Source organism: Rana temporaria, chromosome 10, assembly GCF_905171775.1.
Source record: "Rana temporaria chromosome 10, aRanTem1.1, whole genome shotgun sequence".
NCBI lineage: Eukaryota > Metazoa > Chordata > Amphibia > Anura > Ranidae > Rana > Rana temporaria.
In genome coordinates this window covers 94,779,741-94,796,201 of record NC_053498.1, presented here as the reverse complement: position 1 = coordinate 94,796,201, position 16,461 = coordinate 94,779,741, and the positions used below count along the sequence as shown (strand labels likewise).

General features: G+C 42.9%; 1 protein-coding gene across 1 annotated transcript in view; it reads right to left on the bottom strand.

The window, feature by feature from the left end:
- Positions 1 to 13,882: 13,882 nt before the first annotated feature.
- The window catches only part of LOC120915327 (kinesin-like protein KIF18B), an 85,902-nt gene continuing 83,323 nt past the window's right edge, over positions 13,883 to 16,461 (bottom strand). Inside the window, exons 15-16 of the mRNA XM_040325732.1 lie at positions 16,055 to 16,158; positions 13,883 to 15,487 (exon numbers count right to left, since the gene is read on the bottom strand). Of these exons, the coding sequence (XP_040181666.1) occupies positions 15,360 to 15,487; positions 16,055 to 16,158 (232 nt within the window). The 3' untranslated portion in view covers positions 13,883 to 15,359. The remainder of the gene's footprint in view (positions 15,488 to 16,054; positions 16,159 to 16,461) is intronic.

Genomic DNA, 16,461 nt, shown 5'->3' with positions numbered 1-16,461 from the left:
TCTTTCTTTTTACAATCACATTAGAAGTTATGACTTACAACTGACTAAATATGCAGCACATTTTATAATAGAGAAAAAATATCAATTGTGTGTAATATATATATATATATATATATATATATATTATATATAGCAAGCTCATTTATTTTCTAGCTTTGGACAGAATGGTCAAGAGTTTCACCCATCTATTGCAACCAGAGCAGGAGCTGAGCTAAAATCTTCCAATAGGAACATTTTCTTTTTTTTTAGATTTCTTCAAAACTCCAGTTTAATTTTCGAGAGCCTGGAAGTAAAGCGCAATCTCCACAATGGATGCAGAGAGCGAGACTTGGATTACTTCTCTAAATAATGGCAATAAAGCTTCCCTTCTGAAGTGGATGGAAAGGTGTAACATTAATCTTGCACAGGTTAATGGCCAAGAGGGAATATAGTGACCCTCCAGACTGGGTTGGAGAGGCTCCTTCACTTAGGACAGAAATATTTATTAACAAGATCCCTCAAGAAATCTATGAAGATAAATTAATTCCACTTTATCAGACTGCCGGAACATTGTTCGTTTTCGGTTGATTTGTCTAGTGGACAGAATACACAAGTGTGTCTCTCCCATTGTATGCCTCCTATTTGTGTATTCCCATTGTCGATGGAGTCACCTATTGTTTCTGCCTGTTGGCTAATTTGACCAACTCTAGGAGGTTCTTTATGATGGGATTAGCCTTGTGTCAACTCTACCTTGTTATCTAAATATTGTGTGATGTTGGGTACCATTTGGTTTTATTGTTCATGTGGTGACTGACCGACTTTTTGAAGTGTACAAAAAAAGAGATTTTTAATACAGCTTACCTGTAAAATCTTTTTCTTGGAGTACATCACGGGACACAGAGCGGCATTCATTACTATATGGGTTATATGGAGTACCTTCAGGTGTAGACACTGGCAATCTTCAAACAGGAAATGCCCCTCCCTATATAACCCCCTCCCATAGGAGGAGTACCTCAGTTTTGTAGCAAGCAGTATGCCTCCCAAAATGGTCCTCAAAAGAGGGGTGGGAGCTCTGTGTCCCGTGATGTACTCCAAGAAAAAGATTTTACAGGTAAGCTGTATTAAAAATCTCTTTTTCTTTATCGTTACATCACGGGACACAGAGCGGCATTCATTACTATATGGGATGTCCCAAAGCAATGTTTACAATGAGGGGAGGGAGAACATCTCCAAGACAAAAGGATTTAATTTAGAGATATACTCAAATCATAATAAATCCAACTTATTTGAGAAAAATAATCTTAAATTTTAAATTTAACTCAAAAAAAGAGGAGCCCCCGGAATCCGAGGGTCTCAAACTGCAGCCTGCAGCACTGCCTGCCCGAAGGCAGTATCAGTATTCCTTCTTACGTCCAACTTGTAGAATTTTGTAAATGTGTGGACAGAAGACCAGGTTGCCGCCTTGCAAACTTGAGCCATAGAGATCTGGTGGTGCGCTGCCCAGGAGGCGCCCATGGCTCTAGTAGAATGAGCCCTTAATGATACTGGAGGAGGCAACCCTTTCAAGCCGTAGGCCTGAGTGATCAATTGCTTAATCCACCTAGAAATGGTGGACTTTGCAGCTGCCTGCCCCTTCTTGGGCCCATCCGGTAGAATAAACAGGACATCTGTTTTCCGGATCTTCTCTGTAGCTTTAAGATAGGCCTTCATGGCCCTGACAATATCCAAGGTATGCAGCAACCCTTCCTTTCTGGAAGTAGGTTTAGGGAAGAAGGATGGTAATACCAAATCCTGGTTCAAATGAAAACTGGATATGACCTTCGGTAAGAAGGAAGGATGAGGGCGGAGAACGACCTTGTCCTTATGAAATATAAGATATGGTTCCTTACAGGATAAGGCTGCCAGTTCCGAAACTCTTCTTGCGGAAACTATGGCAACCAAAAACACCAACTTCCTTGTCAGTAGAACCAAAGGAACTTCAGCCAACGGCTCAAACGGTTGTTTCTGTAAACTCGACAGAACAAGATTTAAATCCCACGGACAAAGCGGGGATTTAACTGGAGGTTTAATACGTAAGACCCCTTGAAGGAAGGTCTTAACCAGCGAGTGGGTGGCCAGTGGCCGCTGAAACCACACTGACAGGGCAGAAATCTGTCCTTTGATTGTGCTTAATGCCAATCCTTTATCCACTCCTAGCTGGAGAAAACTTAAAACTCTATCTATGGTGAACTTGCGAGGAAGCCATAGCTTGGACTCGCACCAGCCTATATAGGCCTTCCAGACCCTGTGATAAATCACCCTAGAGACCGGTTTCCTGGCTCTGATTAGGGTAGAGATTACCTTCTGAGACAGACCTCTACCCCTGAGAATCAAGGATTCAGCTTCCAGGCCGTCAAATTTAGATGCCGTAAGGCAGGGTGGAGGATCGGACCTTGCGATAGCAGGTCTGGCCTTAGAGGCAGAGTCCAAGGGTTTCCCACTACCATCCTTAGGATTAGTGAGTACCAAGCCCTTCTGGGCCATGCTGGAGCTACCAGGATAACTGGTATGTGCTCCACCCGGATCCTGCGCAGCAGGCGGGGTAGTAACTGGAGCGGGGGAAACGCATAAAGAAGCTTGAACTGATGCCAAGGGCAAACCAGAGCATCGGTTCCGCAGGCCATCGGATCCCTTGAGCGGGACATGAACCTGTCTAGCTTCTTGTTGAGTCTCGATGCCATGATATCCACGTCCGGCACTCCCCATCTTTGGCAGAGTGCTTGAAAGACTTGTGGATGCAGAGACCATTCCCCCGGCCATAGAGTCTGGCGGCTTAAGAAGTCCGCCTGAAAGTTGTCCACTCCGGGAATGAATACTGCCGATATGCAGGGCACATGAGCCTCTGCCCATAAGAGAATCAAGCTCACTTCTCTCTGAGCGGCCTGACTCCTGGTCCCCCCTTGGTGATTTATGTATGCCACTGCCGTGGCATTGTCTGATTGAATTCTCACCGGGAGCCCCTGCAATTTCGACGTCCAAGCCCTGAGGGCTAGTCGAACAGCTCTGAGCTCCAAGATGTTGATGGGTAAAAGCTTCTCTGGCTTTGCCCAAATACCTTGGCGAGTGGAACCATCCACAATCGCTCCCCAGCCCGTCAGGCTGGCGTCTGTGGTCACTATCTTCCAAGCCACTGGGCTGAAAGATTTTCCCTTCAGTAGATTCTGAGGGTCTAACCACCAACACAGACTTTGCCGGACTCTTGATGAGAGAGGCAACGGGATATCCAAGGCCTGTGGCCTTCTGCTCCATGCTGACAGGATGGCTGCCTGCAGGATGCGAGTGTGGCTCTGGGCGTATGGCACCGCCTCGAAAGTAGCCACCATCTTGCCTAGTAATCTCATACATAGGCGAATAGTCGGTTTTTTCTTGCTTAGAACCAGTAGGATTAATTCCTTGATGGCTTTGACCTTCCTCAGAGGTAGGAACACCCCTTGTTGTTCCGTGTCTAATCTCATGCCGAGATATTCCAACTGCCTTGTGGGCTGGAATGTTGACTTTTCTTGATTTAGGACCCAGCCGAACCTCTCGAGGTATTGGACCGTGAGGGCCACTGCTCGTTCCAAGCCGGGAGATGAGTGGTCTATGACTAGGAGGTCGTCCAGGTATGCTAGGATCGTGACCCCTTGGATCCTTAGCTTGGCTAGGATTGGAGCTAGAACCTTCGTGAACACCCGGGGGGCCGTAGCCAACCCGAAGGGAAGCGCCACGAATTGGAAATGACGCGAAGCCACCATAAAGCGTAGATATCTTTGATGTGGCTGATAAATTGGAACATGAAGGTAGGCATCCTTTATGTCTATGGACGCCATGAAGTCGTCCTTTTGGAGTGTGGCAGCTGCTGACCGCACGGATTCCATCCGAAATGAGCGGACCTTTAAGTATGCATTTACCATCTTTAGGTCCAAAATTGGCCTGACATCTCCATTGGGCTTTAGGATGATGAATAGGTTGGAGTAGAAACCCAGCCCCTGTTCCAGGACTGGTACCTCTACTATTACTTCCTGGGAAAGTAGATGATCTAGAGCCGACCTTAATGCGGCTCTTTTCTCCAGATCGTTTGGAATCCTCGACTCCTGGAAATGAGGAGGAGGAAACCTTAGGAACTCTAGCTTGTAGCCTGTGGCCACGGAAGACCGTACCCACTCGTCGGGAATGTTGGCTTCCCAAATCTCCGAAAAGAGTCGCAGCCTTCCCCCACCTTCGTGGGTGGGGGCGCCCCTTCATGAGGTAGACTTGGGGGCTGGTTTTGCTGGCTTGCGAAACCACTGCCTCTTGCCCCTAACAGCCTGTCCTCGTGATCTGCTGTTGAAGCCGAAGTTTGTTCTTGCAGGAGGCCGTCGATACTGCTTGGCATTAGAGGGCCCCTGCCCAGGGGAGGACTGTCGTTTAAACGCAGGTCCCTGAACCCTCTTCTTAGTTGGCAAGAGAGTACTCTTGCCGCTTGAAATGGTCTGAATGTATTTATCTAAGTCCTCTCCGAAGAGCCGTCCTCCATGGAAGGGAAACCCTGCCAGGAGCTTCTTGCATGGGGGCTCAGCCTCCCAGCTTTTTAACCATAAGAGTCTTCTCATATGGATAAGGGATAATGATAAACGTGACGCTTGTTGGATAGAATCCTTGATTGCGTCTACCGTAAAACATATGGCCTTAGGGACATCCGAAAATTCTTCTGCCTGCTCGGCAGGAATAAGTTCAAGCATTTGCTTAAATTGATCCGATAAAGCTTGAGCGACTCCAATCGCAGCCACGGCTGGCTGTACTACTGCCCCTGCAGAAGTGAAGGAGTTCTTAAGTAGGGCTTCCAAGCGTCTATCAACTGGATCTTTGAAAACCTGTACGTTTTCTACAGGACATGTTAACGATTTGTTAACACATGAGATGGCTGCGTCTACTGCAGGAGAAGCCCATCTCTTGGAAAACTTTTCTTCCATAGGATATAAGACAGAAAATTTCTTAGGTGGAAAGAAAACCTTGTCTGGTTTGTTCCACTCTTGGAACAAGACTTCCTCCAATAGAGGATGGATCGGAAACACAGCACTGCTTTGAGGCGCCCTCAGTGAGCCCAAAGCTGAAACCGTGGATACCTGGAGATCTGGTACAGGTAGGTTGAATGCCTTATGGACCAAGTCCGTCAAGCCCTGAATCCACCAGCTCTCCCTCAGGGAGACTGCCCCAGACTCCTCTGTATCCGGATCTTCGATCCCTGAACCTACCTGGTCTCTGTCCAAGAGGTCCAATTCCCCAGAGGAAAGGACCTCCTCTTCCGAGGGTCCGCGCACGGGTGACGGAGATCTATTCCGCTTACTACCCCGCATGGCTGCGGCTATCATTTCTCCCATGCTTCTCCGCATCTCATTTAAAGAGGCGAGTAACACCTCCTCCGTGACCACCTTAGGGTTGGGTTGACTCGCGTCAGCTCTAGCCCCAGACCCCGATGGCCCAAAGGCTCCCTGTGGGGAAAGCAGCGGCATAGCTCTATCCGAGACCTCAGATTCTGCGGGGGAATCCCCACCTTTTGTACCCTCTGCTCTTGATGCCATGGTACAATACCGAGGTACACCTGCTACTTATTGGTACCTGGGACTTATAATAGTTAAATGCCCAAACACCTGTTTGGGGAATAAAAAATGTTTCCTCTACCCTAGATGACACCTTCTTTTTTTTTTTTTTTTCAAAGAAAAACTTTTCTTCTTTTTTTTTTTTTTTTTTTCAATCTAGGCAAGAAAAAACATTCTATCCCCCTGAGTAGTATTGCCAAAGAAAAGACTATGAGATGGAAAAGAAAACCAGCCTATTCCTAGGCTAAACCACAATCTTCTGAAGACTGTAGTATTCTTTCTGGCCACTGTGTGTCCTCAGCGCCCCGTGCTTCACTCCAGTCCTTCCTCCCTTAAGCCAGAGAAATGAATGAGCTGTGGCATCTAAGGAAGGGCCGCCCCTTCCTTTAAACCACTGACCCGCCCTTCCCCCCCAGCTAAAACGGCGCCAAATGCGTCTATAACACGTGCACGCGCACCGCGCGCGCGCCCGCCGACGGGGGGGGGGGGGGTTGGAGGAAGGGCCTCTCTGTTCCTGCAGCCGCAGGCCTGGAACACACGAGGAGGTCAGCGTTTTGCCTGCCTTGCAGGCATGAGGGAGAGGACTGGATAGAGCATCGCCTGGAGGCTTGCAGGTAAGCATAGCTCTCTGACACACACATACACTTGTACATAAAAGGCCCCACTCACAGCTTTTGCAACACTACCAGGGAGGTCACTTTTTATGGGGAAATATAACATATAGAGCCATCCTATCTTCATGATATGTGACTGGTTTGCCAGATGCAATGCATAACCTTTAGGCATGTCCCCTGTGACCTCCCAGAAAAAACTTGCTAAGAGCCAAGCCCCGCAGGTTTTTTCCCCTTACTTACCTGCTCCATGCCGCAGGACTTTGCCAAGCAAGAGGTCCAATCTTCCCCCATCTCCGTGGGGATGTCTAGACCTTCAGGCCCTGGGAACCTTCTTCTTCCATGAAGGATCCACTGTCCTGGGCCCATACAGCACCCTGGCAAACAGAAAACATTAGGCGCCCCAAAGGTTTTCTAAGTTCTGGGCCCAGGGTCCAGCTCTCTTAAAAAGAAAGCATTATGGGCTATACCCCAAGGGTTTGGGGTCCAGTTACTGACCACTTTAGCGCGCAGGCTTTTTTGGACAGAACCGGTAGCTCACCTAATCCCAAGGATGCGGAGGCAAGCTAAACCATGACTAACACCTAAGACACTGGCGTAAAAACTGAGGTACTCCTCCTATGGGAGGGGGTTATATAGGGAGGGGCATTTCCTGTTTGAAGATTGCCAGTGTCTACACCTGAAGGTACTCCATATAACCCATATAGTAATGAATGCCGCTCTGTGTCCCGTGATGTAACGATAAAGAAACTTGTATTTGTTTAATTAACCATCAGCCCTTTGGTTCTTATCCAAACATATTGTCTGTGTATGATGCTTGGGGTAAAAAGGCTGGTATTAGCTCTAGGTCTGCTGAAAGGTTTTGGAGGGCAGGAGGCACCGTTTGTCGGGAGCACCCAATCGAGATGCCCAGCTTTCTGTCACAATTGTAAAATCTCCCTTGGATCTACTATCAACTATGTAGAACAGACTGCTTACATGGTGATTGAATAGATCAGTACATCCCGATATTGTTTTGGTAAGTCTAAAGGAGATTGTAAAAATCAAAGTGTAGAGTGTATGGTTACCTTTTTACAAAATTAACTAGTTGCGCTTTCTTTCTTTGTGTCCTTGTTAACGGCATTCCAAAAGCGTAAGCAAAGGCACATTTTCTCAAGTGCAAAAAACACAAAGAAAGCAAAAAGTAAAAAATTAGCAAACCACAATGCACCAAAAATGCCCCATGAGCTACTTTGCAGTGTTTTTTTTCAGACTGTACATGCAGACGAGGCAGAAATGATATTTGTGTCAAGTGTTTAGCTACTGCGGCTTCTTTAGGTAAAAACTTTTCAAACTGTCTGACACAGTGCAAATTTCACAGGGTTGTCTCCAAATAGGTTGAACTTGTAAGAATTCATTAAAAAAAAAAAGAACTATATTGTATTTTTAAAATCAGCTCTCTCAAACTCATTGCTTCAACAATAATTTGGTATTTTCACAATAAATCATGCTTCTAAGAATCCTCAAAAACAAGATAGATTGACAAAACGATATGAACTAGTGTACAAACATATATAAAACAAAAAAAAGTTTTCATAAAAATCAGCCATGAGTGACCAACAACATATTTACAGGTTTTCAGAGCAGATTAAAATAAAATGTAAATTAAAAATAAAATAAAATAAATAAACCACACACACACCACAGGGTATAAAAACAAGCGCAGATTTATCTTCGGTACATGGTTTTCTTTTACTAAACAGATACTTTATAAAAACATACAATGCATTAATGCACATCTGAGACAGAAGTAAAGCAACAAAGCATCAATAAAATTAGAAATATCTTTCTTTTAGTCATATAAAACAAACTGTACATATCTAAAAGTGGTATTGTCTATATCTGTATTATATTACACACACACACACACACACACACACACACACATCTGCTTTTAAGGCAGAAATTTACAGGACAGTTCTTCATAAAAGTGATAGTTGAGTTTTAAATAGACCTCCACAAGCTAAATCCCAAATGAACCTCATAACACCCTAGAGTTCTTTGCAGGCCCTACCATAATCCTGAACCTTCAACACTGACAGTTGGGATGCAGGGAAATCTCATTCCTGTTACACTGTCAAATGTAAACACAATGAAAAAATTAAGAAACCAGCCAGGAGAATCAGACTTATTTGAGTGGTGGGGGACTAGTGCTTGAAAATTTTGAGTAGCCGAATCATGAGCTACAAGATGATGATGAATCTTCTGGCCGGCAAATTTAAAATACTAGCTTTAGGTGAACATACTCTTTCATCCCTGAAATATTTACATTAAGAGTCATAAAGCAACCTGGCCTTATGTATAAAGGGTTGTCTTAAAAGAAATGTTGCTTGTCCATAACTAGAGATTCTTCCAGGAATACCAAGTGGATTGGCTGGTTTTCTTGGGACAGACACAGTAAACAATGTTCATTATAGCCTTTGCCCAATGCTTGTAATGGTTTAGCAGCATGGTAACATTTCTGATCAGGTACTAAAGTCTTCATATAAAGATGATGCAGCGCTTAAATTGAACAAATAAAGACCATAAATAAAGAGAACATGTTTAAAAAAAAAAAAAAAAAAAAATTATGAAAAAAGTCCAAGCAGATATCCAAAAAGATGAATTATAACCAGAGAAACAGTTCATAAAATAGTGAAAAATCAAAAAACATTATGAAGTTATACAAATTCCACCACATGATCCACCATCTAGTGCACAATGGACTCTTACTAGGATTCCATTACACGGCAATGGCACATACGTAGGCTCCACACGGGTGGAGCCTACGTACATGCCGTCGCCACGCTGTTTCTCTTGTATACACAAACCTGTTTGTTACCATGCATGGATTATCTTCCTTGGATTGATTAAAACTCGCATGTCAAAAAAGGTACTCCCATTCCATAAAAAGTAATGAGCATATGTACGGATTGACACTATATGGATGTTTTTTCATTTATATCCACGATGCACAGCATCTTCTCTATATCCACTGAGTTATACTGAAAGCTCTAGATACTTCATGCCAATGTGTGACATGCAATGTTGGCATCACGCTGATATACAACATTGAACGCATCGGACTCCGTAATAGAGTCCTACATTTCTGACAAAAGTCAATTTTGCACTAGGTGGTGGAATTTGTGCATATTCTGAATATTTGGATTCTTCACAATTTTATGAACCATTTCTCTGGTTATTATAATTCATCTTTTTGTCTGCTTGGACTTTTTTCATAATTTTCTTGTTGCAAACTTTTTTTCTTTATTTGTTCAATTTAAGCGCTGCATCGCCTTTATGAATTCGTTTTTTACAGTGTGTCTGTTTTGCTGCCAGCAGCTTTTTTTACCATCTTTAATAGTTGTATTTGTTTTTGGCAGCGCGTTTTCTTCACCATTTAGCACTAAAGTCTTTTCATGTTTCAGCCCTACGAAGGAAGCTTTTAAGTCAAAATAGGAATATTAAAGCCACTGCCACGAATTTCCATTTGCGCAACTCAACACAGTGCAATACTGCTGACTTTCCTGCTTTAAGAGCGCCAATTGATTCATAGCCCAGCAGACTGGGGTTCCAGACATAGAAAAGGATTTACTATTTGTAATGATATTAAAAAAAAAAAACACATTTAAAACCTGAAATTTTTGCTCCCGCATCCCAAGACCCTACCTAGGGGGCTTTTAGTCCAAATGTATTACAATATTTTGCAAGAAATTCCTTAAGGCTAAATCCCCATACAACAGAGAGCTGCCGCAGCGCTTTACTGAAAGCTCTTTAGTTTCCAGCTGTGGTAGGGGGCAGTGTGGTGCATGATTCAGTGCATCACATGGCTCCTTTTTTATTTTGCACAAACTTTATTTGAAGTGTACAACATTTATTGCAGGAATACACAGGAAACATTTTTTTTCCTGCTACCACCTTTAATGAGAATTCACCCTAAAAATTGTAATGGTCACTGCTGTGATTACACATCCGCAAGGCCTACAATTGGGCCAGATTTTGAATTAATCAAAACCACAGCCAAAACACAGATTGTTAAGGATGCAAAAACAAACACAAAAAATATATTTTGGTATTTATTTTCACTAAACAAGGCCAGTCTGTCTTTGTAGTAGATGGATTTGATCAAGTTACTTTGCACTATTTTAACGCCTCCGTAAAAAAAAAAAAAAAATCACGTTTTAATATAGGTGAGCAAATCACAGCCTTCTGAAAACAGACTAAGCTCAATTGTTCAGAAGAGGTACCAGGGTGCCAGATAGTATGGTAAACCCTTTAAAATCGTGGCTATATAGGAGGATGTAAGTAATATATATCCACCAATCAGAATTCAGCTTTCATTTATCAGTCTGCTCTCCTGTGTAACACTACTTCTTGAACAGTGATTATATAAGCTCCAGGCCTAAACATTGTGATCCGTTTTGAAGTATCACCATTACAAATACATGGGATACTTTGCTGCAATCACTAGGAAATAATTACCAACATTCTCAATTATATTTCTGTATATAGTTTACTACAAACATGCTGACCTAAGCTGGTCATGCTGGCAAATTGCCCAGATAACTGTGTGTGTGTCTGGTCCCAAACTAACGTCATGCCACAAGTAAGGCAAACGAGATGAAGATCACTGTAGCCAAGCATGCATGGAAAGAGAAGCTTTCTTGTTAAAACACTTGATCTGAGATGAAAATGGTCAGATCAGCTTTTTGGCCTTTCTAGCCTAGAGTTCAGAAGAGTCAGCCTGCAGTACTGGACATGGGCAAACACGATGGATTCTCCTTCTAAGGCCTGTTTGCTCACTAGGATGGCAAAGCCCTACTTAATCACAATTTTTAAATGTACATTATTCGTTTTTTTCTGTCTGAACAAAAATTAAGAATAAAAAACACACAACTGAATTTCCCTATCCTAACAGGTGTGTCACTGTATTCCGACATGGGGCTTCCTCATCGCCAGAATACACTGAGAAAAACAATGCACAAAGCAGGCAAGTACAACAACATGTTTTTGTAGGGGGGGGGGGGGGGAACAAACAAAAAAAAATTCAGGTTTGCATCCACTTTAAAGTGAATGTAAAGGGAAAGGTGTTTTTTTTAATTTATTTTTTGAGGTCACAATGTAGAGTATAAGATTTCCTATCATCTGTGCCCAGTCTTGCCACACAGAGTTAATCCAGCTCTGAGAAATCCTCTTTTATGGTTCAGTGAAAGAAAACGGACTTACAGAGAAAAACCTTAGTCCGTTCCACCCCCTTGGTGTGAATGACAGGTTATTTACATATCTCATGCACTAGCCTGGAGACAGGCATTATTTTTTCATTTCCACCCCCACTCCTTTTCTGAAGTCATGTGGCTACTTTTCTGGATTTTGACTGGACGTTAGTGATCATAGCAGAATTTAGTGCAAGGAATACACAGGAAAAAATGCATGTTGACAAGGGGAGTGTAGAGGAGGGCGGAGAGTGTACTGACATCACGACTCCACCCACCGAGCTCCAGACAACAGATCCACCCACAGAATCTGCAGTTTTTCAGTTCTTATAACAGATCGAGGGGAAACATTTGACAAGTAAGGATACATGCAGGAGGCATCTATATCCTTATAGATCAGCACTATGGCAGTAGTTTAGAAAGGATGAGAGTGGCTTTACATCCACTTTAATTTCTTTGATATGCAATTCATGCAAGAGCCATTTAAGCAGATTATTCTGGCACAGACACAGAAACATATAATTGGACACAGGTCCATTATATCTAGAGATGATTGAATTGTGACAGATACCTCAATTTGAACATACCAGAAATTGTATAGAAATCATGTGTTAACTGGTTCAAAAGTCAGACGAGACCAATATTCTCATCTTGACTTTAAACTCTACACTGTCTTAATTAAATAGTACACCACATTCTTTAGATATTCTACTAATGAAAGCATGTCAGACAAGTAGGCTTCTGACCATAAGATGCTGCCTGGATTCCTCCAACACACAGTGTTTCCCAATATTATTGGGAACACGATGCTACTTAAAAGAAGTGATTTGTCCATGTGGTGTTATACAGCAGAAGTACAGATAGTGGTTACTAAATGATAGAATCCTATTCATTGAATTTTATCTATAAAACACTCTTATGATCTTGTTTTCTAAAGGAGGCTACATGCACCCCAAACTGATAGTTTAGAAAAAAGGGAGGCTACATGTGAAGAGTTTGGCTTCAATTTGTTAGTGTATGTAAATCTGCTAGTACATTTAACACAAGCCTCTCCCCAGACAGACTGTGCTGTTGTCCAAAGGTGTGCCTGTTCTCCTTCATCCAGAGATACAGGAGACGTGTAATTGGCACAAATGCAGCCGCCACATCTAATGATTGGTAAGCTGCAATATATACAAATGTTGGTTTTGGGCTTAAAAGAGAATATTGTCCATAAACATTGTTTACAAAAAGAAAATACATTTAAAAAGGAACCTTGAACACATTCATTATAGCATATAAACATACGTTTTCAAATCTCTTAATAAAAGATGAGCTGCCTAAATAAAAGGTCTTCCAGAAGTGACCAATCATTTTACTAATAAAGATCTGTGGTATGGTTAGACCTTGGTGGGGAAAATGACAGAAATGGCGTTTTCAACATGAAGGTGTCACTTGTCCCCAATGCAGACTAGCAGTCTTGAGCTTAAAATAAACTTTCCTTGAACTTGAAAAAAGCTGCTAAAGGGAGTCTATGCAAATCTTGCGTTGCTTATTTTCCCCAGCTCCAGTCTCTATTTATTGGGCAAGGCTGCTCATCACATAAAAAGGACCAATAGGCGCCCAGAGGCGATTCAGTTCGCATGTGCCGCGCTATATAAGTTTTTCATTCATTCATTCAATAGGAGGAGGAACATGGAAGAGCAAAATGTGCATATACCTTCAGCTGCCTTTACTTCTGAATCTACTAATCGGTTTTTGGGAGAGGTTTACTTTATAAAGGCCAAGTAGTTGCATGCACTTCAGCAGGCTAGATGTTGCATATTTAAAGCTGAACTCTAGGAAAGATACCTAAAGATTTTTTTTTTTTTAAATAGCAAACGTGTCATATTTACCTGTATTGCACAGAGCAGTCCTGATTCTCCTCTTCTGGAGTCCCAATGGCTGCTGTTTCTGAGCCAATGAGGGAGAGAGCTGCCGCTCTCATGCATTTTGTATGAGATAAAAAACCTTCAGTGTGCAGCAGCCTCCCTCATCCTTACTTGAGCCCCATCTCGATCCAGCGATGTTGCACGAGAGCCATGAAATCCTGGGACCCTCCCTCCTGACTGGCTGAGACACAGCAGGAGGCGGCATTGGCTCCCGCTGCTGTCAAAGTCAGTGAGCCAATGAGATGAGAGGGGGCGAGGGCCAAGACGCGGATCCATGTCTGAATAAACACAGAACAGCGACTTGGGTACCCCCATAGCAAGCCGCTTGCTGTGGGGGGGACTCGGCAGGAGGGAGGGGCTAGGAGCACCAGCGAGGACCCTGAGAAGAGGAGGATCGGGGCTGCTCTGTGCAAAACCACTACACAGAGCAGGTAAGTATAACGTGTTTGTCATTTTTAAACAAAAAAAAAAAAAGATTTTATTATATCACTTTAATGCAAAAAATGCATTAAGGTAAAAAAAGATTAGAGATCGAGATAAGATTTACACAGCTCTATCTCACAGCATAGACCTGCCTGGCTGGACAGGCAAACTCATTTTTCTCTTTTGCAATTTGGCGACACTTTCAGGCCTTCCCCCTCCTCACACTATGACTACATTGTAAGGAGAAGCAGCAAACTGATGAGCTCATCTGTCACTTTTTCTCCTCCTATCAGCATGCTCTTCATTGGCTCATAACCACAACAGCTAAAAAGTTATTGGCAAATTGTGCAGCTTCTTTCTCTTCCAGTCTGAGCTTTACTGTACAGGGGATTGCAAGAGGCTGATATTATGTTAAATTCAGGGAGGTTACTGTTTGAAAAAAAAAAAAGATATAAAATAAATAAAAATATAATTATGTAGTAATGAATATAAAGCTGCACTAACCTATGTACGTTATATCTGTCTGGAGTTCAGTTTTCTTGCTCAAGTGAAGTCACAGAAATACATGTTCAGTCAGAGATACCCCCCCACCCCCACATTTCTCTTAGGCCCCTTTCTTTTTTTTTTTTTCTTAGGCCCCTTTCACACGGGCGGCTGTTCTGCTGTTAAAAGCAGGTTTTGTTATTTTAAAATTCCAAGACTCAAGGCACAGCGATCACTTGCAGTTGTACATTGCGATTACATGCGGCTGCATTGGAACATTCTTGCCATTTCTGATGTGCTTCCTATTTTACTTTCTTTGCTGCTATCTGCAGGTGAAATAGTACACTGCGATTACATGCAGTTCTGTACAGATAGCTGCAATAAATCGGTCCTGGACGCCGTCAAAATGTGTTTTTTCTAACAGCACCAAACCCCATGTAACAAAACCGTTACTAAATGCAGTGCGTGAATGGGGTCATAGGAAAGCATTGTGTAAGTTTAGCTGTGGTAGATAACTATCTATCCGCAGCTAAAAGCTGAATTCTATCCACCCGTGAGAAGGGGGGTCTCATAGGAATGGCACAATGGGCATGGATTACTCAGCATCATAAAGCTGTGAAAGGACACTGGGTTGAGGGGTTTTGTTGTACTCATCTATGCCAGCAGAGGGCAAGGAGGATATTTCCACTAATGGCAAGCCAGTATTTAAAAGCATTTAAAAAATTAAAAATCAGTTACAAATAAAAATGTACAGCAATTGAGGACTTAAAGAGAAAAAATTGTGACTAATTTGGCTTTACTGTCTGTAGTTCTGAGGTTCCCATTGGGGAAACACTGGTGGGTAAATGGACCAGATTCACACTTCTCATAAAAGCAAAACCCTGCCAAGCAAACAAAACGTAATTTTGTCCAGTCAGGAATGTACGGACTATACTGCCATTAATGTAATAACAGTGCATTATATATACTACTACAAAATTTTACAGAAAATGTCAGCATGAACGTCAATATAGAGTACAAGTGATCCTGCAGGAAGATATGAAGATCCAGCTCCAGGTGGGTGGGTTTAGAACTGAAGACGGTGGCAGAGAGAAAAGTCCAAGCACCAAGGTACCTGGAGCCACGTCAAGACTTGGTTGCTGCAAGACGCATTAATTGGGTGACCGGAGCTCCTCCAAATGACCTGCCAGTTACCATTGTCCCTCTTCCTGTCTTCTTCGTGCTCTGCCCCCTCGGGCTGCTGGGATTGTTTTCTGAGGACAAAGCATGTAAAATCAGAAGATCCATTCAAAAGCTGATGCAGCAAAATTATAGACGTCCATGCTCAAGTGCAACCAGCCAACTGTAGGAGCTTTAAAAGCGGCATGGAGGCTGCTATTGCGGACTTCTAATTCATTAAACATAGAATATTTGTACTCACAATAACATTTTTTCCTTGCAGTTTATTGATGGACACAGGAAATCCTAAACCTCCAGTTTATACCGTCATCTACAGAACGATTGGGCACAGGCAAACAAAAAGAAAATGTAGCCCAGCCCAAGGTATAACCCCCTCCCCACTACTAGCATGCTGCTTTATTTTTTTTTATTTTTTTTTATTTTTTTTAGATAAGCAGTGCCAAGAATATGATCATAAATGCAATTTTTTTTTTTTTTTTTTTTTTGGTAGATCACAAGTGAATCAAGTTGTCTTTTATGGAGTATGCTAGGTCCAGAGTGCTGCTATTATTGTAAATCACAGTCTCGTTATTGCAGGATATTAAACACACCTTTACTACTTGTAATTCTGAAAGTACAAATTCAGCCCTAGTGCAACTTACCTGAAATGGTAGGTGGACGCTGTAGCTTTTTTGCTGTGCTGAGCTGTAACCTGCCAATTCTGCTTTGGCTGGCTGTACCACTTCCCACACGTGATGAGGATGAACTGGAGGAGTAGAAGAAAACAGGGGTCAAATATGAGGTACAGCTTCATTTAGCTTCCCACAAAAACAATCAATCCAATATAAATACTGGTAACTAGGGATGAGCTCAGGTGTGTTCGCACAGTTCATGTGCAGAGCCCGCCAGGAAGTCTGCATGGCGCTGCGCTAATCACAGGCAGGGAGACATTTCCCGGTCTCTGCAGACAATGTCTCCCTGCCTGTGGTTAGCACAGCGCCATGCAGACTTCCTGGCAGGCTCTGCACGTGGACTGTGCGAACACGCCGGACCTCATCCCTACTGGCAA